At 36.9% G+C, this 27,773-nt stretch overlaps 1 protein-coding gene across 15 annotated transcripts in view; it reads right to left on the bottom strand.

Annotated features, from left to right (window-relative positions):
* Positions 1-187: 187 nt before the first annotated feature.
* LRCH1 (leucine rich repeats and calponin homology domain containing 1) overlaps positions 188-27,773 on the bottom strand; it is a 119,125-nt gene continuing 91,539 nt past the window's right edge. For 11 of the 15 annotated variants that reach the window (XM_052664540.1, XM_052664545.1, XM_052664538.1 and 8 more), the window contains 4 exons: positions 24,123-24,232; positions 22,388-22,525; positions 21,177-21,254; positions 13,142-13,399 (listed from right to left, as the gene is read on the bottom strand). In XM_052664540.1, the coding sequence (XP_052520500.1) occupies positions 13,193-13,399; positions 21,177-21,254; positions 22,388-22,525; positions 24,123-24,232 (533 nt within the window). In that variant the 3' untranslated portion in view covers positions 13,142-13,192. Of the gene's footprint in view, positions 2,720-13,141; positions 13,400-21,176; positions 21,255-22,387; positions 22,526-24,122; positions 24,233-27,773 lie in introns of those variants that run through there. The other 4 variants (XM_052664546.1, XM_052664552.1, XM_052664553.1 and 1 more) reach the window with 2 other exon arrangements.

The raw sequence follows: 27,773 nt of genomic DNA, 5'->3' as shown, positions 1-27,773 counted from the left end.
CTACAGTGCCTTTATTTGGCTCACGCAGTCACCTCCTCCATCACCCACACTGTTCAGCTCTCAGCATCATCTCTTTTACAACAAACTGCCAGCCAGGGGGTAGCCAGTAAGTGGTTTCTACAAATGATAGAGTTTAATTGTAACTACAGTAAGGATTTTCTATATACATTATGTTCACTGCTTAGGGTATGATAGATCCACCATGCATGTTTTATTGCACGTACAAATAGTGTACAAAGACTCATGAAGATCCTCTTTTTAGCCATACAGGTTAAGACTGCATAGAAAAGCCGTATGACAAAATACGTAGAGCTATTTACAGCCAACTTTGAGCAAATACTGAAAGACACTGTCAGGAGGAAAAACAAAATTTTAATTATGAAAAACCAAGATTTGTCAAAATAATAATTACAAAGCTTCATGGTGCCATATATACATTGTAAAAAAATACTCAGGAAACCTGCATTTTATCCCTCGAGATGCAGAAATCAATATTCCTATTTTATAATCAATCTTTGAATGCTTTTTAAAATGTGATAAACTCTACCTCGAAAACGTATTTCTCTTTACATTGCTCGTGCTTTTTGACAAAACAGATATTTGTGCAGCTCTGTAAAATATTAAAATACATTTTAATTTAGCGGTAAAGTGCACAGTACATTTGATAGGAAACAACATGCTATAGCTGCCAATCCAAATTGCCATTTTAAGTCGCCGTTCCCTCTATAAAATAAATGCTTCTGCTTTGGTTGAAGTAACTGCTATCCTGGGCATACTGTGTGTCTGCAGGCCCACTCTGACAAGCTGCTCTCAGTACAGACGTTGGCAGTCCGTGGCGTTACAGGGCACAGCCTGCATTCAAATACTGCGCAATAGACTGAAAGTCTGCGATTGGAGCACAGCTGTTTTGAACTGCAGCACCTGTGCAAACACGCAGGTAACTCAGCCTAGATGTGCAGCAGCGACAAGTATGCGTCGTGCCTTCAGAAAGTCCTTGCACAACAGTTTTCTCCACAGCTTTCTTCCTGTTTGTTCTCCCACCGCATCGCCTCATTCCCATCATGGTGCCTATTTCCAACCACAGCCCCCGTGCAGCACGGAGCTGGCGGCTCAGCTCAACTTCCCCCACACGCAGCTCTCCCACCCTGCCCACCCAACTCACACCTGCAGCCTCCATCCAAGCTACAGAAAGTGGAAGTTCCAGACACTGTGATAATGGCTGCGCTGGGACTCGTGGATCTAAAGATGATGTTTTCATAATAAATGATGCTCCTGAAAAGTCTTTTCAAAAGACGTAAAGTAGTAATAAGAAAGAGAAGCTTCTATCCTATTGCTGACATGAATGCTTGTAGGATCGGACCTCCAGTCCCACTACAGAACGCTGTGCTCGATTCAGGGGGAACCCAATGACTTCAGTGAACGGGGAGAAGCACTGCAGCCAGCAGCTGGAAGGTCAGATGTAAGACTGCCCTCGGCAGTATTAACGATTTTATCACCTCTTGAAGGAATTAATGAGGAAAAACATTTTGGCTACCTGTTAGCGTTCTTGTGCTCTGCTCTATTCGTTCCGTAGTGCCGTAGTCTTTAAAAGAAAATCAAGTTACAGTGCAAAAATCCTATTTCAAGACACACGATCCTAATGCACATCATTCATTTTGTTGTGGCAAAAGTTAAATGTCTTGTGCATAGTAAAATAAGCAATCAAAAATATTCACATTTATTTTTTCAAGTTTACGTCTTTCCTATTTTAAACATCTATATACAAGTCATGGGTGTGCTCTGCTTCAGCCAATTGAATCAAGTGTGTGTGTGTGTGTGTGTGTGTGTGGGTTGGGGGGAAAAGTGCTGCTGGAATGTAGGAAAGAAACGGAATGCAGACAAACTTTCATCGATGTTCCACACATTGAAAATTAAAGAATGCCATTCCAGCGAGCTGTTCTTCGAACTGAAGCACCTACTTGGTTTGCTTTTGCTCTTAGGAGTTAGAAAATACAATGTATGGAGATCTAGAGCTACCGCACCCCTAGTAGAATAAAAAATAACTAAACATTTATATTAAAATAAAGTGTTTAACCACAAAAAAAGCAGTAATAAAATACAGTTTCCTAATTTACATTTTGCATCCAAAGGATGAATAACAACTCACTAATAAATAACATTTATATAAATATTTTTGTGTCTGGATATTTTTAAAAGGCAATAGCCCGAAGCAACTGCAGAAAAACCTGATGTGGCACAAGTCTGACTTACTCTCCCTCCCTCCAAAAATGATTATGAGGATTCTTAGTTTAATAATACGAAGGTATCTTGCTGCAAGACAGCTGTGTACTCCACACATTTTTACGTGGCAGAGGTGGCTGTTTCAGTAAGTACTGTACAAAGCGAGCTAGAAAAGCAGTGAGGCCCCAATGTGCTCTATAAAATGTTTTCTTTTAGTCTCTGGTTTGTAGTTGGATGCACGTGTACGGTCTCAAAGATGATTTTAAAATCAGAAGTATCAGAATACTCTTGGAGCACTGTTTTTTTTCAATGCAGTCTGTAAAGACGGGCAGTGATTTGATTCTTTGATGGCACAGTGGAGCTGGTAACAGCAGAGAGAGTAGTTTCACGTGAATAAAGCTTGTTTCACTGTGGTTACATCTAGCAATGCTTGAACTGTTATGCTCACTTTTACCAAGCCCTTTTCTTCTAGGATGTGATGTGGTAGGCAGAGCTTCTCCTAGAAAAAGACAAACAAAGGATAAAGATCAGGTTACTCAGCACTCATTGCAAACCCTCGCTTCACACCAACACCCAACAAGCAGGAACCTTTTTCTGTCTGCAGTTCAAAAGAACTTTCCCAGGTTTTGATAAAGTCTCTCAATTTGGCTCTTATTAGATCTATAAACTAGCGTGAAATCTGTTCGTGGTCTGGGCCTACCAGGAAAGCAGCATGTTTGGTGGTCATTACAGTACGTCAGCATCTTAACTGAGAGTGAAGGCTGCCAGGTACACGCTGAGCTTTTGCCTATGAAGTGAGATAATGAAGCATCTGGCCATTATTTGGGGATGGAAGGCTGGATTTTATCAGTCCAAAAAAGTTTTGCTGTTGAGCTCTAGGAGGGTGGGTCTTGGTCCCAGGACGTGCACCTTGAAGTCATCCATTAGCATTTACAGCAAAGGGCGTGTAATGGTGTGCGTGCGACAGATGGAGCATTTTGTTCCGAGTAATCAGATGTTTATTTTGAAATGCCCAGGAAACAACTTCATTTACCATCAGGACACAGCAGTTGTGACCAGGATAAAACCTACTAGCTGTCCACACAGGCTATTCTATCAGCAGGCAGCCAAATAATAAATACTTTATCTCCTACACGTAAAAGGAAATCCCACAGTGAATAACTGCAGAAAGGCTTGCGTGGAGAGGCAGCTTTGTCATGACTGGCTCCATCGTAAAGTTTCTAACGTAACTGGGTGTTCATGTTAATGAAATATACGAGACTGTGAAATCAGGCACCAGGTTCGTAATAAATGACTACACCACAAACCATAACTACAACTGTGAGACTCACTGTCACAACATGGAAGCCAAAAGTGTAAATGGGATGACAAAAACACAGAGAAAAATAAAATAGTATTAAACACAAACATGTGGATACAGCATCTGCCTCATGAAGCCCCTCCCTGAGCCACGTTAGGCCACTTTAATTTTGAAAAACCAACACGTATGCGATCTACTCTGTTCTTTCTCTAGCATCAACACATGACCATCAGCAGAGTCGTATACTGAATTTTTGTTTTTACAAATGTAGGGTTATTTTGATATTCTCAGTACCTAATCTTTCAGCTGTTAATAAACTTCTAGTTCCTAAAATTACGGATCCATCTGAGATCACGTTGTGATTGCTTGCCTGTCTTCTACTGAGTATTCTCACTTCTGGTGACATGAAAGATGTCAGCTAGAGTCTCTTATTTTATCTCCATATAATCCATGATCATCTGTTCCATTTCCTTACATGCACACTCTACAGATATCACCAATGTAGACGTCGCTCATCTCTTCAACATCTCTTCTCATGATCTCCTTCATGCACAACCAACACTTGGCTTTCTTAACCTTTTGTCAGTTTCACTGCAACCCATTCAACAGAGAATCTGAAAATATTACCAACTCACTTTTCTCTTCCATTCCAAGACACAACACGGTAACTATGACGACGTGTGAGGCACCCAACTGATGACCATTCTGAGGTGAGGAACACTGATCACCCTCTACCACAATATCAGCCCAACTCCATTTCACAGCAGTTCTTCATCTCATACTGAACTGAAACCACTTTGCCCTGGACTGTGACCATAACAAAATCTCAAAGGGAGATCCATCAACAAAGATTTTTCTTCCTCTACGAGGAAAATTTTCACAGTAATTGCTAATAAAACCTTCATCAAGAAGAGGGTTTCATTTAAGCCCTATCCAAACTGCATCCATGTTTAGGTTAAGACAGATCTGTTCCAACTCCTGGATGTTGGACAGCTTAAGACAGACAGCCTACTTAATAGACAAAACTGCAAAATTTATTAACTACAGTACCTGAAAAGAAAGAGTCATTTTTTTCCCCACAACTATGGCATCTGCTACTAATAACTAATTTATTTGTATTTTATGCTCATTTTTAAAATGTTTTCTGTATGTTCCAGGTTTTGGGGTTTTTTTTTAATGTTCAAAATCCATCTTTTTTGGTTGCTGGGTTTTTCTTCTTTTTTTTTTTTTTTTTTTTTTTTCTCCCTTAAAAAAGTTCATGGGTTAAGGTTCATTGTATCTTGGGGCACATCAAAAGAAGCGTGGCAAGCAGGCTGAAGGGTTGGCCCCTTCTCTCATGAGGATCTGCCTGCAGTACTACAATAAGCTCCAGGGCCCTCAACATAAGAAGGACATGGAGCTGTTGGAGCAGGTCCAGAGGAGGCCCACAAAGATAATGAGAGGGTTGGAGCACCTCTCCTATGCAGATAGGGTAAGGAAGTTGGGCTTGCTCAGCTTGGGGAAGAGAAGGCTCTGGGGAGACCTCATAGTGGCCTTCCAGTAGCTAATGGGGGTGTACAGGAAAGATGAGGAACAACTTTTTATAAGGGTATGTAGAGATGGAACAAGGAGTAGTGGCTTTAAAACTGAAGGTGGGTAGATTTAGATTGGATATAAGGAAGAATTTTTTTATGATAAGGGCAGCAAGGCAGTGGCACAGCTGCCCAGAGAAGCTGTGTGTGCTCCATCCTTGGAGGTGCTCAAGGCCAAGTTCGATGGGGCCCTGGGCAGCTTCAGCTGCTGGGTGGCATTGCCCATGGCAGGGTGTTGGGACCAGATGGTCTTTAAGGCTTCTTCTACCAAAATCACTTTGTGATTCTACGATGATAGCCTAAAATAGCAAGCAAATACTTTCTGCACATACAGACCAAAAAAACAATGTCAGAGAGGTTAATTTTATAAGAGTTTGACTAAGTAGGCCTGCAACAGACAGACAAAATTCATTTATCTACATGGAAGATGCAGCACTGTTCTGGGGCTAAACTTCCTAAATGTGCTGGGTTAACACATACATTGATTAGGTTGAGCTTTTGGATTTGGACTTAAATTACCAACCTTCTGTTACCATGCTCCTCTTTGATGGAGCTATTTGTCCTGTCAGCACAAAGGAATGCTCCTGTCATGCACTCATTTGTCTCATTAATCACTCAGATTCCAAACTTTCACTAAATTGATCACTTAAATCAAGAAACTGATTCTGCAGTTCATTTATGCTCACTCTTCTGTGACTGAGATACTGCAAGCTTGCAAACTCTCAGAGAAGGTTCTTGCCTTCTATTCCTCTGGAAGAAGGTATTTTGTCTGGAGAACTACATAAAGACATTTTAAGACAATATTTTCAGTATGCAAACTCCTAAACTGAAACCTAGCTGGAGTAACTACAGAAGAAGGTAGAAATAATGGTATCAAATAAAAGGTAAAATAGATTTCTACTTCAACTGTATAAATTTACTAAAAATATTTTGCCAATCTAATGTCTCAGGGTAAAGTTCTAAGAAAAGCCTAAGATACTCTGGCTCTGATAATTTTCAAAAAATATTTATCATTTATTGAGAATACAAATGACATGTGGAATAAAAAGTTATTCTGTCTACTTCTAGACTTCTTTCTGGTGTGCCTGAGCACACCAGAGTCGTATTTCACAGATTTGGTGGCACGCAGCATGCCAGTATTTCATTAGCTTTCCTCTCTAGATAAAAGGCATTAATATTTAATATCTGCTGAATCAAGCAACAGTTTAGCATTGCAAGGCTGAAGGACAGGGATTTAATCCAAAAACTCAGGACTAATACAACTTACCTTGCTAGTTATTTATGTTTGAGAATATTCTACATTTTTCTACTGAAGTCAATTTTGCTGTAAAGAACAGAATTAAGGACGTTTCCTTCAGAAAGAAAGAAATTCTAAATTTGCCATTTTTTGATACCTTACAGCATCCTAAGAGCTATTCTTTCATCTGTCATTCTTTCGCATCAGGAACAGACTTCTTTTTTTTGTAATCAATTATATACGTATTTTAACTAAAAGCATGAAAGGAGTTCATGCCTCACTTCATATTAAAAACGACCACAAAAACCCCACAACCAAATCCAACACAGGTGTTCCTTCTTTAACAGAGATTGCATTAACCGTGTCTTTTAAATACACTGTAGTAATCCAGTTTGCATAAACACAACCTACCTCCCTCTGCCGTATTTACAAGACGTACACTCAAGGGAAACTACTCATAAAGGTCTACAAACAACTAGAACTGCACGACTATGCAGTACGAGTCAGAATATTCAGGACATGTTACTTCTTACATGATCCATCATTCTGCATTAGTTCTTGAAAGATGTACAAATGACAGCCTTTCCTTTTCTAGGAAGAAGATGAAGTTCAATTTATACTGTATAATTCTGCAGCTATTTAAGCATGTTGCTATGATGAGCTTTCCAAACCTCGCAGTGAAAACCTGTACCATCCACTTCTGAAGAACTACATCTTAGCGTGTCATTAATTAGTTTGCTTGTCTAAGCACTAACCACTATCTTCAAAACTTTGCAAACAGCTTTCACCAACTCTGCCTCGCTTATCATTTAAATCATCAGCTTATTATATTTAACTTTTCTCACAGAAGAATCAGATCTTACCAAGGATGAAATTCAGGTAATGAATTCAACTTTCTGCATAACAACGACACTGGGTCAAGATCCCAGTTGTCTGAGACCCTGTATTCAACCACTGTCCCTGTGATGTGGGATGATTCCCATGCTTTCTTCTCTCTTACCCTCCACAGTGATACCTTCAACCACTGGAAGCCACTGATGACAGAACTCTCAAATCTTGTCATTCTGAGAAAATAAACCAGCAAAACCAACCCATGTCTCCAAGGATTTCACATGACTCATCTTCACTCATCTCCCACTACCTTTGAAAAGATTTCAGCCTATTTTACAGTAGCACTGAACACATAATTTCAATACAGAAAATGAATCAACTTTCCTAAAAATACCCTCGTTGAAACCATTCCTGAACAAAGCCAGAAGGAAAAGAATTTGCTACTAATCCTCAGTTTAGAAATGCTTAGAAATGATCACAGAGGGAAAGGCTCACAGCCAATCCACTCTCTTCTGTCTAGTATAAAATGTAGACCCAAATTTTTGGTACAAATTTTCTCACTACAAGCACAGAAGAGCTTCATTATTTTCTACAGATACATAACCACTTTAAACAGACACTTTCAAACTCCTAAGTAGCAAAAGAGCAAGCTCATCAAAAGATGGAAAAACAACAAACCATCCAAACACAAAAGGAGGCAGCAGTCAGGTTGAGGCACAAAGCAACACCAAAAGACAGCACAACAAGCATACCCACAACCATACCAGTGTATGTGTGCTGCCAAGGGAATTTTCTACTCTTGGAACAAAACTTCTGATTTAAGTAGTGTAAAATTGAAAGGGAATATGCAAAGAATACACCACAGGGTACGTGACTCTTTACACATACCCATCTATTTTCTTTGACATCAGATGCCTTGAAAGTCAAGCAACCGTCTGCATTGGATTATGCTAGGGCAAACAGTTGACAACTCAGAGCAGTTCATTATCAAGAAAGTAACTGCTGCCATTATGTCAGAAGGGCAAGTAGTGAGCTGTTTATACTATGATAACAAATATTCTTGGGCCCTGATGTTAGCAAAAACAGAAATAGAGAAATGGAATCCTACAAATTTGGCAAGAGACATTCTGTTCTTCCTCAGATGTGTAGAATATGTAATTCAGACCAACAGTTAAAAATAAAACATTCATAAAATAATGAAATACTGGAATGTGCAGTTTCTCCAAGTACACTTTTGTCTTTTTAAATAAAAATAACTCCGTGCAATGCTCACTGTTTAATGCTTGAAGCCAACTGCTCTGAAATGGAAAGTCACTGAAAGCCTTACATTTAAGCAAACCTGTCAAACACATAAGTCTTGAATTTCTGTTAGATGAAGGCATATGGATGCCCCATCCCTGGAGGCATTCAAGGCCAGGCTGGATGTGGCTCTGGGCAGCCTGGTCTGCTGGTTGGCAACCCTGCACGGAGCAGGGGGTTGAAACTTAATGATTACTGTGGTCCTTTTCAACCCAGGCCATTCTACGATTCTATGGTTCTATAAGTATGAAATCACATCTTTGTAAATATATTTTCGTTAATGTCTCACTGATGATGTCTGCATATGCCCAAATGTCCTGAAGTTATCATTTGAAACACAACAGAAAAGACCAGGAGATCAAAAAGCACAGTAATCCAGGCTGCAGGTATATTTCATCAAGGTTTTCTTTTAATTTCCAAAGGAAAGATTAGGACGTTTTGTTGAATCGTACACTTGTGACCAGATTCAGAAACGCAAATGAACCAACAACCCGGAACTTCATTACTATAGCTGCAATTCTGTACTTAGAATTACAGCCAATGAGATATCTAAATATGTGCATCTTCTGAACATGCATTAAATTGCAAATATTTACAAAACTGCACTTGCAGATGATGGCTTTGGACCCTTTTACAAATTCTGTCCTTCAGCCACACCAGTTTAAGGTAGACATAATATTTTGCCAAAATGCCTCATAGCTTTGTTCTAACACATTAAGAAAACATCGACCTGAATCTGGAGGAAACAGAAAGCTCTAGAAGTTTACTAAAGACAGACACACATTAAACAGTAAGAGAAAATGTATACTCACAGGGGAGATGCCAGTTATATCATAACCATATACATTAAAATCTAAGAGATGAAGTGAAGAAATGAGAATGTTTTGTATCATCTGAGTAGAATGGATCATTACCTGATTGTTTTTTTTTATATTGCTCTTTTCTGCATTACGCAGATTATGACAATGCGTGACGCTGGAAATGACAATGGAGCACAAAGCCTGGTCTACCACTGTTTCTAAACCTGTAGATAAGAGTGCTTTAATTTTCTGTAGTAACAGGGGTAAGATTATAAAAAGTAGTTCTTTATGTCAAAAAACAATTACACAGCAATTAGAAAACTTACTTATGGCTATGGAATAGAAGACTGGACTGAATATGTATTTACTTGGGTCTAGTCAAATTCCCACTCACATTAAGTGCAGACTTCCACTGAACTTGTTAGGAACATGGTAGGATCTACAAACAGATCACAGCTGTAAAAGCTTGTTAATAAGTGAAGAAAAAAGGCATTTGAACATCTACTCCACTGCACTTTAACATATTTATCTTTTTTTCTGGATCAAGGAAAAACAAAGCCAAATCCTCACATCAAAATCCCAGCCGTAATCCAGTGCAAACATATTTTACCTGCATGCATATTAATTTTATATATATATATAAATTATATATTATAAAATTACTCCATTATTGTTTGTATTTATTACTTTATTGCACTAAGGACGTGATGATCTCCAGATCAATATTACTCAAAAAGTAATTAATACAGTGGGCACAGTACAAATCTGAGCAGATAAACTTAAGATAAAATCACAGTTTGAAAATTTCTGATGACCGTGCTGACTCTGCAAGGAGAAAAAAACCAAACAAACACAACAGAATGGGGAAAACACAAGGTGGAATGTAATTCATGTCAGTGGTGAACGAACGTGACGTTGAACAACAGCCTAGGTTGTTTTAAAGCCCAAAGTTATCCCCTTAGTCATGTGACTGACTGTAAACATCAGCTCTATATAACAACATTTCGATACTGGGATCTCCTAAGAGGTGAAGAATCACCAGCCAGCAGAACTCTTGGTTTCCTGAATGTAACAGCACAGGAAGAATAGCACAGAAGTAGGACTCTGACTTTATCAAAGAGTCCACTAGACTAGATACCTGCTGTAGCTTCCACCTCCCTGTTTAATACAATTACTGTCTTCAGGGAGGAAAAGACTGGTATTTTTCATACCTTTACTACACTTTAAAATTGTTTTGAGAAATAATACTATATTCACTCTTAATGAAATGTGAGGATATATTTTACTGCCTCTTTCCCTTAAAGATCTGTGTATTTTGAAGCGTTATCAAAAATGACTAGAAAAAAACACAGAAAACAGATAACCTTCATGTACAGTATGTATGGCTGTGCTTGTCACAGAGCAATGGACATCTTTTCAAGTCAGGTTCAAGATGGCTTCAACTCTGTAACTCCAAATATTGCTTGTAATGATACACTTCAATTGCTGTACATAGTTAAGGCTGAGAAAAGTGAGAAAATGTACTCCAAGTTAAAGACAACTGTCTGCATGGTAAGCATACATATAGTTCAGACTTTGGATAAGTTTGAGAATCATGCATCACAAGCACACAAGCAGTTGACTACGCTGACACACCTCCACAAGACTGATCTGTTATTTTTCTCACCAATCTCCTGAGCACTGTGAATGACCACGTAATACTAGACAGAGACACAGATACGAACCACAGGACAGTAGCAAAAACTTTTGCCACTTTCTCATTCCAAAAAATGTTAAAATATACTCATACATATGGATTGGTTCTATGTAGGAAATGCACAACGCAAAGCATTTACAGGAGACCTGTTTACCACACAGGGCACAGGTAAAAATCCAGCCCTACAGAAGACATTGAATTTGCCTCAAATACATACACTGGGTTATAAGTAGTCATACATTAATAGCCTCTGAAGTGATTTATGTCACTTTCTCAGTTTCATGAAAAGCAACACTGTTGGAACAAGACAAAACCAAGATCTTCAGAAAGAGGAATTTTAAACATTAATCTCAGACTCTTAACTTAGTGAGTGTCTGCTATTGGAACCACTGAAACTAAGTGCACAGTTAGAAGACAGGTCTGCACAGGATGAGGGCACAAGTCCACAGCTATGCACTCAAAACAACTAGCAAAATTCCTGAAGGAATTAAGAACCTACAGGAATTAACTGAATTTGTGCCAAGTCACAGAAGCCACTAATGGAATCGCTATACGTATGCACTGAAGCTGCTAGAACTGATTTTATAAAGGGCTTAGTGTCTATCTGTTGTCTGAAAGTAATTTTTCCAACCTACAGAACCTAACTACTTCACCTTTCACACGTGCACACACACACTCTCGTATTAAAGCCAAGAACACTGGAATAGAACTGCATTTAGAAGCTTTTTAATACATTTTTACAAACATCTAAGGAATTAGAGTATTTATAATGTAGCCTTAAATCATAATCATATTATCAGAATAATCTGTAGCATATCATTTCTTATGCTAATTACCTCCTAAAGGTGAGGTGGTAATTTTTGAATATAATATCCAGTGAGAAATAAATGTATTTATTTCACAGCCACAAAACTGAGATGCTTTGGTTAGCTAGCTTGACACTGAACTCAGAATTTCATCAGTAGCATCTAGCAGTAGTAAATATGGGTCTACACTTGAGGCTTTACAATTTTCAAGTCTCCCTGTGCCTATACTAGCTTTCCATTTGTGTATTTCATGTTGATACAAAATAAAATTAGTACTTGTCTTATTCAAGTTTTACAAACAAATTAACAGAAAACAGAACTGGAAGGGAAATGGAAGTCATTCAGTCCAGTGCTCTAACCATAGGCAGAGTTCAAAGATACCAAAAGGCTTCCTGACCAGCGTGTCTAACCTCATTCTTTAAAATCTCCTAGAAGGAAAATCTAAACTCTTCCTAGGCAATCAATTTCCCTATGTACATTGTGTTTACTACACTTGTCAGACAAACAAACATTACCAGCAGGTGATGAAACAGAGACAAGATAAGTGACAAAACTTGCTTGATGTCACACATAAGAATGACAGATAAAGGAATCTAACAGTTTATTCTCCATCATATTGTATCACACCGTCTTTTGCGATCTTCATTCTAAAATATTGTAAAGTGCCTTGCATATGAGGTGTTCCTCATGCCCAGTACTAATTTACAGTCATCTTCAAGTGTTTTAAAGCAGATAAATTCTGCTTTGTGAGACAGAGGAAGAAGATTATTCCATGGAATCTGGAGGAAAACAAAATATAAGTAGGAAAATAACTACTCCAGTATGGAATTCAATCAGAACAATAGAGATGACCAATCATCTTTAAAATTACAGTACTCTTTGTTAAGCGAAAGGATTTAAAATAGAGAACTATTATTCAAATTACCGTTAAGTGCTCTTTAATATAATGCATGTTTAGATAATTGGCAGCAGCTCAGAAAATACTATCATCTGCTGAGCTGCCACCTCAGTTGCTTCAGTATCTGTAGCATTCTTGGATTTTCACAAATTCTTCTGAACGCCTTTCACAAAAGCGTACCTGTCTTTTCCTAGAAAGGGTTGGCTCTGTTTAGCTTGATATACACCTATTCAAAAGTGGAATGAGATTTGTTTCAATGCTTTACCACATTCAGTGTACAGTCTAGGCAACATGAACTACGAAGAGGTATGTAAGTTCTTAAACTTGAGCTGGAGTGGGGGAAAGAGATAGCACTTGCCTTCAGATCAGTTCATGATGCTAATCCCTCTCTCCCCTATTTCAAGAGATTAACAGAGATATTACAAGGAAGGGAAGCGAAGGAAAAAGGAGAATTTCGTAAGACAAAGGAAGGAAATTAAGTACCTGTAATTTGTCAGAGACAAAGCAGAAAGTTTGTGTGCACATGCGAACAGGTTATGCTGTTAGCACATTCCAGTGATAAGTTATAAACATCAAGACTACAAAAAGTATGTGGAAAAGACAAAAGCCTAATAGATCCCAGGAGCGAAAGGTAGAAGTTGATTGTGGGGGTTTCTCCCCGAGGGCGAGCAGAGTGTCAACAGTCTTTCGAATGTGACGAATATCCGACTGCAGGATGTCATACGGAGAGCAGAGGTCAGCCTATCCCGAAGGGCAGCCATTAGAACAGAAAAAAACAGTGCATAAAATTAAAAATACAAAAATATAAAGATATTGATAAATTATCACAATATTCTAGCATAAACATGTAGGAATAGTTTCTTCCTAATATTGCCTTAGTTGCTAGGCACCCCAGCTTTCTTTGGCTTCTCTATATAATGATGCTACTGTACAATATCAGAAAGTCAAGTTAGAAGAGCTCTGCCCTTCAGGCTCTTCCAAAGTTATGCCCAGAGGTATGGGAGGGTTTATGCCATCCATTTATTCCAATGGGATCTACAACACCTTTCGCTGTATGCCTTAAATGCTTACATGGAATCAGCTGTAAAATCTCACTTGTACAATAGCAGACAGTGGGTTAGAAAGCTGTTAAAAGAACAAGCAGCAGCAGCAGCATGAAATCTCAGGGGAAAAAAAATACTTAACTGTTAGAAGTATGTAACATTCTCTAACATAACATACAACCTAGAATCTGGTATTCAAATACCACTTTAAAATGATACCCTGGAATGAAAACTGAGAACATCATCGACTGACTATCATTAACTTTACTAAAGTTTTTAAGCTGAAGAATTAGACACTACGTTCTTTAACTAGCACTTAGAAAACGTATTAGCAGGTTAAACTTCTATATTCTTTTTGCAAAGTACCGTTGACTTCATGAAGTATCTTAAGCTGGCTATACAAAATGAAGCATTATATGCAAAAATAATACTGATACACAAAATACTTAATATTACACCAACCCAAACCACAACTTGTACTTTCAAATGCAGCAATCTATAATATTATACCATTTTCCAATGCAAAGGAGAATTTACTATCAATGAAGGTCAGTATTTATGAAAGATAATACACAGGTAAGGAAAAAGATTATGTTTAGGAGGAGTGTTGTGTTTCTGAAGTAGTTTCTCAGTTTCACTTGCTTAATGAACCAACAGTGCATCCAATAAACAAAGGCAGACGTTCCAGTTCAGATGCCTGTTTTCTGTTACTGTGATGTTTCAATGTCTAGCCAGGAAGAAATTAACCTTTAAAATATCTAAAAAGCTTTCTATCCTGAAAAGTGATTAGTGAAAGTGCAAAACTTTAATATTACTTAGGCCAGCTGACACATGGAAGGGGACAAAGACTGCCTAGCACAAGGTTGGCATTTCTTAACAGTAATATTATTTAGAGCAATACTAAATGCTGATGCAGTTATATTTGGCTTTTGCTTTGTTTTTTAAGGGTGAAGCCTCAAAGATAGAAGAAAACACGCCCATCTTGTTTAAAAGTGAGAGAGGTCTAATACTGCATTCAACATCTATGTCTGTAAGCTGCTTACCAGAAAAACTAATTTTAGCTTAAACAAGCAGCTCATTGACCATGTAATAATTGCATTGCACTCCCACTAAAGGCACTAATAAGCCCAGTAAATGCTGCTTTCATCCAAAATGACATATGAGACTTATTTCATACTTGCCACAAAGAAGTACCTACTTTAAATTCTTACTTCTGTAAAACCTTCACAAACTTTAAAATGAGGGGCTTTTTTGAGTTTTTGTCAGGAAGGAAAATCAAAAAACCCAACCATATCTGAAAACAGTCTCTACTGCAGTCAAATGAAGTAATTCTGGAGTTAGGGAATGAGAGCTCGTAATGAGTTGATTTTTTATTTTTTAAAACAAAGAGCTAAGAACTTGCTACCCAGAAATTAACACTCTGAGAAATATACAGGAGATGCCAAAGCATAGGAAAACAGCCAACAGGTGGTGAAAAAACTTCCTATGAAACTGTCATGCGGTGCTTTCGTGAAATTCAATGGCATCTGTGAAAGCCTTAGAAATTTCTGATCATTGTTGCTTATATTTGTGTCCTGCAACAATTAATAATTTGCTGTCACACTCTCACCAAAGCTAAAACATACATGCATTTTAAACTTCTGTAATGCAACTCTAGAAGTTACCACAATTTTACACACATAGTGAAATGAGAATTACCAAACTAAAATAGATATCAAGAGATAGTGAAAAAATATGCAATATTTACTTCAGTGCAACCCCCACCCAAAGGCAAACAAATAAGCAACCATCCACCCACCTCAAGCATTGTCCTTCTCATTTAAGAGACTGAAATCAACTAGTAAGAACTAAAAAGATTTGTATCACTTATCACCATTACATTTATGGACCGACTTGTCAAGTCCAAGATGCTACATGGTTATAACAGACAGCTGCCAAAATCATGCATGCAGAATAAACACAGAAAGAAAGGAGTGAACAACAAAAGCACAGCCAGCTGTTTGTGTGCAGAAACCACTCTCATTCTACATGCTCCTGCAGTGACTGTGATAACAGATATGCACATTTCAAATCCAACCCCCCAAGATTTTGATCCTAAAAAATAAAAAAAGGGTAAGTTTTCAGAACTAGATGAAAGAACGAAGTCTGTAGTGCCTACACAAAACAGAAAAGAAGGAATCTCATAATTAGGATTTAAATATTGCAACTGGAATACTGAGCCACTTAAGTCCATAGTGTAGGGCAAATAGCATTCATTACTGAGCAAAGAATGAAAGGGTGGAGAAAGGTGTCCTACCTGATAAAACTTACTGTACCACCATGGATGTCTCATGATGAAACTATGGAAAAGTAACTGATTATGTGGATTGATCAGAAGAGAAACATAAGCAGCAATGAGAACATACCTTGCATTAAAACGAGAGATGTGATTACTCGATGAACTACTAATAGACGAGCAGAAAATAAAGCTCTAGACATTCTGGCTGATTTTTTTACTTTGCTTTGCCAATTTTAGCAAACAAAACAAGCCACTGTAGTTTCCCTGACTGTTTTACTTAATTAGTAATTTCTACACTGACACAAATTGGTCATCTCGAGAAAAATTTTGGCTGACGTAGCAAAGTGGAATTGGTTTTCAGAGGAGGTGAGATGCAGTAATAACCTCATCTGCAGGATTCTGAAGTCCCAAAAATGGTCACACTGAAGTCTTTTGTAACTTGAGTATTCATGAGGTTCTTTTATATCAAAAAAAGCAATTTCTTACCATCCCTCCTATCTGTTCAATATGTGTAGTCCAAATAGCTGACTGAAAACTTGGGAAACATTGCAGAAGACTCCTATTTCCACCTAAGAAATAACTGTATGACTTACTAAATGTTGCTCACCACTATTAACATGCTGGAACACAGGAGCTCAGTAAATCTGCTGTAAAAGCCAGCTGTGAAAGAATTTATCACCATCTTTTATCAAGAGAAATTACCATTGTAACATTAATCATGATAACCCATGCCTACCTTTGTTTCAAACGACATAAGATTCACCAGCTGCGTATGTGTAAGGAAAGCCTGTCTTACCTTTTCTCAAAAGTAACTCCTCTACTTAATTTCTTTGAAGTGGTCCCATAAAGCATTAAAAGAATCTCAAGTGTCCACACTGTTAAAATATTACACTGGTGTAAACTGCTGATTGTAAGAAATAATCTGTGTCTACGTAGAAAGATAGCTTCTGCTGCTGGTTCACAAACATTGAAAGTAATTTGTTGAATTTCTTTTTTGACAAGATGTTTAGAAAGTCCTACTTCTGAAATGCCATACTTGTTCACTAACTGACAATTAGTAAAAATGCGTACCAAAACTTGCACAATTTTTGCCTTTCAAATAAGACTTTGCATTTACAGCTTTGTTTTTGTCTATGTTTCACTTGTAGTAAAGCAGTATTCAGCCCACCATAGCTCAGCTCCTCTTTTGCTTTTCATACAAACTTTTGTTAACATCAATGAAAGTGCCTAAGAAAATGGATTAGTATGAATGACATCGAGGAGGAATGAAAACTAATGCTAAACTATATTAATGATATGAAAATTAAAATAGTCTACTTTGCTATCAAAATAAATACAGATTCTAATGTGGAGATGGTCAAAAATGGCACTATATTTTCAGACTGTGTGTGAACTACTAGGTGAGAATTTCTTCTTCTAACCAATGTATATTAATATTGTCATATCGTTGTGACTGTTGCTAGTTTTATATTACAGTAGTATTCTCCCAAATAGAGACCTAAATATTTTCATAACATTACATATATACTCATGTTACAGTAATTCAGACTCTCCTGATCACTTTTAATGCCTCCAAGATAAGGTCTCAGCAAGAACAGAACTGCATTAGAATTGGGACTTTTGAAACTTCAGAGACCACGCTTATAAATGTGCAAAGATATAAATAGAGCTAAAAAATAGCTTTATTTTTGAACCCCAGAAAGTATGAGATGGTAGGTGCAGTACAGGTGGTCGTAGTAAGCAATACAGTTGGTGTCAATAGTGAGTTCACATGACACTAACAATCCATTCCCAGCACATACAGCACATCATTCTGAAAGGACAGGCACTCCTAATTGCTACATTGCTTCCAATTGCTTATGTAATCAGTATCAGCCAAAAATCAGGAATCTGCCATTCTACGGTTGCTAAATAAGAGATTAGGCAATTCCACAGTTTTTAGTCAGCAGTGTAAAATATAGTTTTCTTTCATACTTTTCTTAGTAAGTAAGCTTGTAGCTCATGGGCACTGCATAATATATTGTCTTCAGGATTTCAGATGCTTATCTGCCACCACCACTTCCTCATATCAAGAACAATTTTTTTGTTTCCAAAAATGGTAGCTTACAAAGATGTATGATACCTTGGAAATCAAAAAGACCCTACAGGAAAAAAGTGGCAAAGTTGGACATATTCTGCTTGTCCTACTTGCTATTCTCACTCTTGGCTGAATTGTGCAGTGAGAGCCATGCTATTTAGTTGCTTATTAAAGGGTCAGTCATACCCTTAAAACATGCCTCTGCATACAATCAGGAGCATCAGATGGTCACTAACAAAGTGATCTTAATGGCCCACTGTACTGAAATTCTCCTCTGGTAATTAACAGATTTGCTGTATCAGCTGGTACAAGTAATTCCAGAATCATCTACATATGAGGTCATTATACAGAGAAGCTCTCATTCCTTTATTCTGTTTTTGTGACTTTGGTCAAGATGTCAAGCCCTGAGGCTCATCTGACACACCCGGATCTAAGGTAAGACACCATGCACATCAGCACAGTAACTACGATTTCTGGTTTGCTTTTTACATGATTTGATAGTATATTATTTTAAAGCTGCAGAGTCCATGAAACTGTGTGCTTTACTCCAATTCCATAGGTAAACAACTGGATCTATGACAATTTTAAATCTTCAAAAAGCAAACAAAAAGTCCAGCAGTATTTTCAAGCTAATTCTCAAGAATTAAACCTCATTAGAATTAAATAAGTATTACAAAAACAAAAACAAAACAAAACAAAACAAAAAAACCAAACCTGTCTGTATTAGGATCCATCAGCAAAGCATCTCTCCAATTAAGATACTTTCCAAAAAAGGGGAAGGGTTCGCTAATTCCTTTCGCTGCATTGTTCATAGGTAGTTAGGTGAAGCAGCAGTAAACACACCATCAGCAGCTCTTCAAAAACTTCCTGCCATCTGGCATACAACTTTATATTCCTTATTCCCTTCCTTCCAGCACACAGAAACATTCTGTTATCTACCAGCTAGGTCTGGAACACAGTGGATTTTCACATGTGGCAAACTTATATTTGCCAATTACCAGCACTGAATCAAATACGTCCTCAGAGTACTTACACAACTATCATAAATCTACAATTGCAAGCAGTTCACTTAGCATTTAAGTGAATTAGCTTTTCCCTCAAGAGAAGGTAATGCTTCTTTAGATTCATAAGAATTGATAGTTTATAAATCATATTGATAAGGTCTGATCCTTTACTTAAGGTTCTGTGCAACAAAATACTTCCCCAAAATTTCAAAAATTCTACATTAATTTTAATGCAAGTTTTAAAATAGAGCAATAAATACATGAAAAATGCCTATTTACAGAAAACAAAGGTACATTTCCAAAAAGTTTACTTATAGAGATCCAGAACTGTTAACAAGAGTGAATAGTGACAGGACAAGGGGGAATGGTTTTAAACTGAGACAGGGGAGGTTTAGGTTAGATAGTAGGAGGAAGTTTTTCACCCAGAGGGTGGTGATGCACTGGAACAGGTTGCCCAAGGAGGCTGTGGATGCCCCATCCCTGGAGGCATTCAAGGCCAGGCTGGATGTGGCTCTGGGCAGCCTGGTCTGCTGGTTGGTGACCCTGCACATAGCAGGGGGTTGAAACTGGATGAGCATTGTGGTCCTTTTCAGCCTAGGCCATTTTATGATTCTATGAACTAATTTAAAAAGAAATTATTGGTGTAGTTGGCTTACTTTTCTATGATACAGGGTGCAAAGATTTTAAAATGTTCTGTTTTACTTCTGTTTTTGAAAGAACTCTTCGCAACAACTGCTCTCGGCCTTTTCTTTCCCAGGAAAAGAACCTGACATGAATTCTAACTCACTGAGTAATTTGTAACGTATCACAAGACAATAGGGCTGATTAAAAAACACTCCATACCTACTTCGTCCATAAGCCCACAGCACTGAGATTTTGAACTTATTATTCTTCATCTTCTTCGAAACGAAATTTTAGTGAAATTTTAAATAGTTCTAACATCACAAATTACCTAATGACAGCTTAGAGGCCAGTCCGTAACACTGAATTCATCACACTGATTATGAATCATTCCCTAGAGTTGTAAGGTTAAGTCTCCCCCTCAAAATTCCTACAAATAGCAAAAACGAGCTGTTACTTCTGATTTCCTCCAAACGAAGTGCTGAAATGTAGATAAAATATAAATAAAACTGGAATTCTTTTCCAGTGTGAAATCTTTGCAGTATCATCTGTTCCCAAAGAGATGGTGGGGGAGGAAGACAGACAGAATGTCCTTCTATTCCAGCATTCTTGAAATATAAGCTAAAAAGCATTCAGTCTTAATCATAGTGCCATACGTATGCAAAAAAACAAAGGAACTACATCATGCAATTTTCATATTTTCAATTAAAAAGACGTCATAAGACACTTCTACATTATTTTCAGGATCCAATATTTTAAATCCAAGTTTTTTTAAAGCATGCTTCTAGACCATAAAAGAATCTTCGAACAATTCCCAATGAAACCCATAATTCACTACATTATTTAGAAGGGCATTTTTCCTTATTAATTTGAGAACAGATTACACAATGAATGCTACTATCCTTGAATGGAAAAGCAGAAAACACCATGCTCTGCAATTTCCTTATTTCCACAACTTATATACAAATAGGACAACCTTACTCACAGGTCCATCCCATCCTTAACACACAGAATGGTTTTCTTCCCATCACTGCAGAAGTATTTCAGTACACGAGTGTATTATTAGTCACTTTCACAATACATACTATTGAGTATGTCACATGGTAAAAAAGGAAAAGTCATCAATTAAAAAAAATGAAGCCCATCTTCTAAAAGCAGTAGGTAAAAATGTAGCTACAGCTGTATACAGAAAAATCAGTAAACTTGTGCTTAATTACAGCCATCTTATTACTCATTTACCATATTCCTTAGTGCAAACATAAGGCTGTGCTGGGGATAATACTAAATTACAAATTCAAGACAAAATTTGCATTCTTAAATGCTGTAGCATCAGTTAAATGCACTAAAGCAGCATTAAATCATACAGTTTAAAAATTGAAATCAAGCAAGATGTCTTTATTGTTGAAAATTGCTATTTCATAAAGCTATCCCTCAACTTTAAGAAATTCACGCTTTACATTTTCTATCATCTGAAAATGGTAGACAGTTAAATTACCTCTGGTATCCCCAGCTTTCTACATGCATCCAGGAAATTTTCAACATTTCTCCTGCATTTGGCCATGCTAAGTTTAGGCTGCAGAAACAGGAAAAAAAAAATACATTATGACAAAAGAAGTCAATACATTCATTCAGTCAATAAATTTATCTTTTTTGTTACTGTATTGATGCACCATTTCCATTATATTTCTCCTCATAACAAAGTATATAATTCTATTCAGCCTTTTTTTTTTTTTCCTCCCCCTCCAACTTTATAAAAAAATACAAATACAATCACAGTATGAAAGCTGTGGATACTATGTGCTTTTATTTAATAAAGTCATCAACGCATTTAAGTCTCTATTTACTTATCTCCAGCTTGTGAGGTTCTAAAACCTCATGCTCTGTGATAGAACACATTTATTCTTCTGGATAGCAATTAAACTCATGACACATTTCAGTGTACATTAAGGGGAACAGATTTCAATGTAATATAGCTTTTACATTCTTTTGTGTTTTACGTACTCACAAATATAAAGTAGCTATACACAGTTTTCATGTCTGAAGAAGAAACTTCCTGTTACCATTTAAAATTTCTCTCTCTAGGGACTATCTTCCCAATACTTACAGAAACATCATGTTAGTAAAAAAAAAAAAAAAAGGAAAACACCACCCAAATCATTATTTTACTTGTTCAATAGAAGACATGAAACAAGAGTAACTACTAAATACCCATTTAAACCTAGAATTCACAATAACATCAGGGATTTTAAAGGACTAATTTCCAAGGCTCAGGTCATTTGAAAGCTGTTTCTAGCAAGAGAATATCATCAATATAAAGCTGAAAAAGAATGAAAATGGCTTTAAAATATTTACTATTACAGATAATAACTCAAGTCAGCAACAGAACTTCAAGATTTTACACCAGGAACTCAGTTTTGTGTATTTTTGCAGTATCATACCTTCACCAAAGACTCAGCAGAAGTAATTTAAACCAAGTGACAGTAAAAGAAACTTGATGAGACCATCTCAGAAAATGTTTTTTTTTAACATCTGTCTTCTTAGAAACTCTCATTTTGTGTTACAATTTATGTAACCAAATATCATTTCACATTAAACGAGTAAGCTTTGTGAGGGATTGTGTTTTTTTGTTGTTGTTGTTCTTAGTTTGTTTTCAAAACAACTCTCCCCTACAGAAGCAAAGTAAAACACAAGAAACATTCAACTTACTACTGCTGGTGAAGGTACATGAATACTTCCTACTGACCGAGGTCGAATGTGATTTACTAAATGGCACAGAACTACACCATCCATGAGAGCAGACCCCAAGTCCTCAGGCAAACATATCTTTAGCCTTGTTTCAATGTTCTGCAAATAAAGAACATGTACAAACTTCAACAGAGAAACAAATAAAGAAAGAAAAAGCACATATCTTCTCCTAATCTCCCATGCTGCTAGGTAAGTACGCCGTTTCAGTTTACTGGTAATCCCATTTGTTATGTAATTAATTATTAAACAACTACAAAGCCCCTCTAGCCTATGTTGGTTGCTGAAGTATGTAAACTGCTTTAAAGCAGTCTACATTTCCAATGCTGCTATCATAATTTGCATTTATTTTTATATACATGCATATAAGAACATACATGTACCCAAATAATTAGTAGTGTGATCGCACTATATGTAGGTGCTTTCTTCCACCAGGACTTCCACCTAACCATCACAAATTTTATCAGCAGTACTTTGAATTAGAATTACATTGTGAGCAGAGAGCACAAGATAGTTATTCCCCAGTAGTCTGAAAACTACTTACAAAGAGTTAGAGAGATGAAACAATACATAATACAAGACAAAACATTCAGATATAACACATATCCAAGAATTCCTTTTCAAGTCCAAGTCCCATTAAAAACAATCTGATATTGCAAAGTAAAGTAATTTGCAGCAGATTTAGAAAAACTTTTTAAATTTTTTTATGTGCAACTTTCTGCATATTTCCCATGTACCAAAGATGGTTTCTAAATCCAAAGTCAAACCAAAAGCTATGATTCAACATGACACGTTCCCCTGTCTGGCATTTATGAGAGAACAGGCAAAGCTGCTACAAACAGTTTTATACACATTAATAAATTAAAAATTTCTTCTCTTAAAACACTAATTTGCTTGTTGGGAGACTGCTCCATGAAGTTTAGGGTGCATTTTTATGATGAGTACAGCCCATCTACAACAATTCTATTGCCAGTTTCTAGTTGAAAGAAGCCGTGCCTGAAAGTTTTCTAATAGTGAAAAGGTCTTCTTTGCCATCACTGAAAAATACATGTTTCTGTTGAATGGAATTTATGTTTTTTTTTATTAGAATTAATTAATTTGAGACTCTGTTAGCACACCAATTCTATCCTGTTTTTTGTCATCATTGAAATTGCACTTGTCCAAAATCAGCTGTACCACAGCAGCAGCCTTTTTTCACTTTGCACATCAAAACTGTTGAGTGTGCACCCTTCAAGTGACAAAAACCAACCCTATTTCAAGCATTCGTTATCTGATTCAAAAAAATGCCTGTATTTGCCCAATTTTCATTACGCCTTTTACTTGCCAGATTGAAGACTTCTCCAGTTGTTAAGAAATGCTTTATAGATATCATTCTCTCTCAAGTGATCGCTTCATCTTTTCTGAGGAAGTTACATAAGCTGTTAATTCTACCAGCACATGGAAAGCTCTTTAACTGTATGTCACTCAGGCAACACACACAATAATTTCCCATTTACAAAAACCTTTTCTTAAGTACAAATATCAAACCGGAATCAAGCACTTCAAGAATGGCCTCACCCACATTATTTACAAAAGTAATATTGTCTCATCTGTTGGGGTTTTTGTTTTTGTTCTGTTTTTTAATGTTTTCCTAATTATGCATCTTTCCCAAAGAAAACAAAAACATGAGATCAGCACAGTTCTACCAACACTCACGTACCTCACGCAGCTGTTCAACAAGCTCTCTCTCTTCTCTCATCTGCTCCATTTTCCTCCGAATTGTAAACTGTGGGTCTATTGATTCCAAATTTCTTTGTGGTCTTAAGAACACTGTGATTTTTAAAATGACAGATTTTAGTTTAAAACCCAACACTTTGAGTTGTTTCTAAATGAAGTAAAAGCCTTCAGAACCATCTCTGATAAAAATTTTCTCTGCCATGAGGTGAACAGTTCCGAAGAGCACCAAATATTATCAATGGAGTTGTTAATTTTTTAACCAAATCCTAATACTGACAGGCAGCTTCTGTCAGACAGTTAAGCACTAGCATTGTACCTCAGACATTCTGATCTAATTTGACAGGGAGCATTTCATTTAAGCAGAACTCTCCTACAGCATGGTAAGCTGTGTAACAAATTGTGACAAGCATCCTCCTAGACTGGACACAACTGCTTACTGGATAAGGTTATATTTAAACAATCTGCCAAACAAAATAATGTGCTAGATTTCTAGAAACTTAACAGTCGTTCAGTAAGTCTGCCTACATTAAGAAGTCATATTGTGAACATAACATTGCATAAACATTCCTCAGTGTCCCTTCCATCAACCCTATGTCTGTGGACTGTATGACTTTCACAATTTAACCTATAGTTCCCTGGAATAATTACATGGAAGTTCTGGATGTACACGCTTGCATACGTTGTCTTTTGATGAAGGACTTTTTGAATGGGTCTGAAGAACAAGATGTATGCTCAATTACAGTTTCACAAAACGCAACTGTCACTGCTCAGACAATTTATGTGCCAGCCTGATTATTACAGCAAATGACAGTGCTTGAGAAGGATTCTGTATTAGTAATTTCCTGCCTCTCTCCTGAATGCAACATCATAGCCTGGGTACCAGTGCAAAGCCCATAAACCTTTTTTCACCTGTTTTACACACAGCCACCATTCAATCTTAATTTTATCAATTTAAGACAGCTAAAGATTCAGATTTCTATCCCACTGAGCCCTTATTAGAGAAGATATACCCACTAAATATAACAGCCAGGTTAGAGAAATTTCTCACAGACTTTGAAGTGGCCTTGGTTTTTGTGAGCTGGCTAAATTTCCTGCAAACAGTGGGTATCAGCACAGACTCTTGCATCAATTTCAGTAACAAGCTTCTCTATTCTCTAAGGAAGTTAACTCACTGAGGACTAAACACATTACAAGCAGTTTTTCCACAATATTATTTTAATGGAATATTATCCCAAGCTCAAAATAATAAGCTCCTTTGCTTTAGCTATATGGCTGTTAAGATTGCACTTAGCAAAACTGATTGCCAGAAGCTAAGGAGAACACAGCCTTCCCCTGATTAGTCTCTTCCTCCTCTATTATGTAGTCAACAAGAGGATGGAAAGGAAGGAAGCCGCATCTGGGATGACTGCAGCTTGCTGAATTTGCAGAAGAAAAGAGAGGATAATCACTGAGTCAATCAGTAACACAATAGAACAGTCTTTTATTTCCCTAAAGGGCAAATCAGCAAATTTTACCCCTACAGTAAGAAAAAAGATGAATTAGTCAAACTGTAGGGTAGGTGCTCATAAGTGTAACCACAGTAATTCCACTGAAAACTATGGCATCTCAATTTTTATTTTGGTTGCAGTTCAATTGATAGTTTTCAAAATCAGTCCCTAAAATATGTAATGAAATAAGAAATTGAGATCTTGATAGAGGGAAATTTCACCTACATTGTGACAAAGAAAAATGTTAATGAAGTCCCAAACTCAGTAAAGAGACAACACATGAAATTGCATTCTCTAGCACCTAGGACTCCTGATACACAAAACAAAGTTTGTGTGCAAGAAATATTTTGAAATCCCAGATAAATTCGCTGACCTGACATCTCATCTAATTTTAGGCAAGTGAAATAAGTAAAAATAATCTAAGCTACTTCTCTAGCCAAAGGGAAACAGACACCATCTAAGGTAGCTCAGCAAACAGGAAGCAATTGTTGCTTGCTTATTAAAGATGAGCTGCTGACATAGCCATATTTACTAAAGGCACCAAGACACAGTAAGTTACCATACTTGATTTCTTCCATTACTGGACTTGCAGAGTCTTTATTTAACTTTATCTTTTTAAAGGGCAACTGAAATCTGTTATTCTACTGTTAAATCAGTGACTATAGGAAATGCCATATTGCAGGCCATTTGCTAAATAAAACTGCTTTTAATCTGAGCACATTACAGAGTTACTAATCTTTATCCTTAATCCCACAAGCGTAGTGAAGGAGTTTCCTGGGAGAAGATGCAGGACAGAAGGACAGATAATGCCTACAGCGTGCTACATAGCTTCACCAACCTCACCACCAAATAGCATCTGTGCACTGGCACATGAACGTGTCAACTAAAATCATTTCTTGTGCTGACCTCTCAGAAATAATGTGAATAACATAACCATGCCTTGAGATGCAGCATTTTCACAACTGTAGTGGCATTTAATCCACGCCTTTCCATAAGGGCAAACTGCCACCTTGGAATAGACTTCTGTTTACAAAGCACTCTGTGCCAGATACATGCTTCCTAACATTTTGTAGAGGTATATGTACAGCTATGACTTCTGTATATATACGTATCCAAAAACAGGCTGTTAAAAATAACTGCTGTAGCAACTGTTGTCATGAAGCATAACAATCTATAGACTTAACTAAGACATTTCAAAAGCATTACCTATTAATTTAGATAACTTTAAACACTAGCAGTTAGCAGATACATGAAAGCATGCATGGTGAAAATTCAACCTTTAGAAATAACTTAAATGTTATTTAATGAAGAATATGATTTTTTTATCAGTCCTAAAGTAACTCCCGGGTTCTCAATGTGCAGAAACTCTTGCCACATTTATTAAAAAAAGCAGCAATTTTAAGTAAAGACTTTCATGTTAGAAATAGTCCACTACACAAGTCTAAAAATTCTTTCTCCCACATATTATATACTTAAACAAATGCTCAAAGAGTAATACCATATTTTAAAGGTATTTGAATACCACTGTAGTTTTAGTAGCAGCAGCAGCATGTCAGATTCTCTATTAAAGCATCATTTAATATTTATGTCCAATTTTGAAAGTCAAATGGCATTTTAATATGGTCTTCATTTAGTTTGGCTCTAGCTGTCCTTTGTTCAGGCCTTTGCTAAGTCAGTATGAATGTCCCAAACATAGTTCAGATTTCAGACTACAAACATCTGCTAATGAAATGCAAATATCAAACTTAGTTATTCAATACTCTTCATGAATGCACTAAGAGGAAAACTGAAGGCTAATCTCCTGGCTATGAGAAACTGCAATTAGAAGAAGTTTATGAATAAAAGGAAATAAGATTAACTAATTTATATTAAAAAAAAAATTGAAAGTATTAGTTATAAAAGTTTCAGCTACTTACTGAATTTAAAGAAAAATTATTCTAATATAGGAGGTTTCGGCAGTCTTAAGTATTGCTTGCTTCTCTGCATTACACGTGTTTTCCAGCAAGGGGAGCCCATACATCACAACATGCCTGAGGATCTATTTCTTTCTCTTTTAGATAGCAAAACAGAATTTTTGCTTTCTGAATCCATAGTTAAGTAGTTACGAAGTTATATGTTATGTAGTTTCAGCAAGCTCAAGGTTAATA

The sequence above is a fragment of the Tympanuchus pallidicinctus genome, unplaced genomic scaffold, assembly GCF_026119805.1.
Source record: "Tympanuchus pallidicinctus isolate F22 unplaced genomic scaffold, pur_lepc_1.0 scaffold6, whole genome shotgun sequence".
Lineage (NCBI taxonomy): Eukaryota > Metazoa > Chordata > Aves > Galliformes > Phasianidae > Tympanuchus > Tympanuchus pallidicinctus.
The sequence above is the reverse complement of the archived record's forward strand: the minus strand, read 5'-3'. Positions and strand labels throughout refer to the sequence as shown.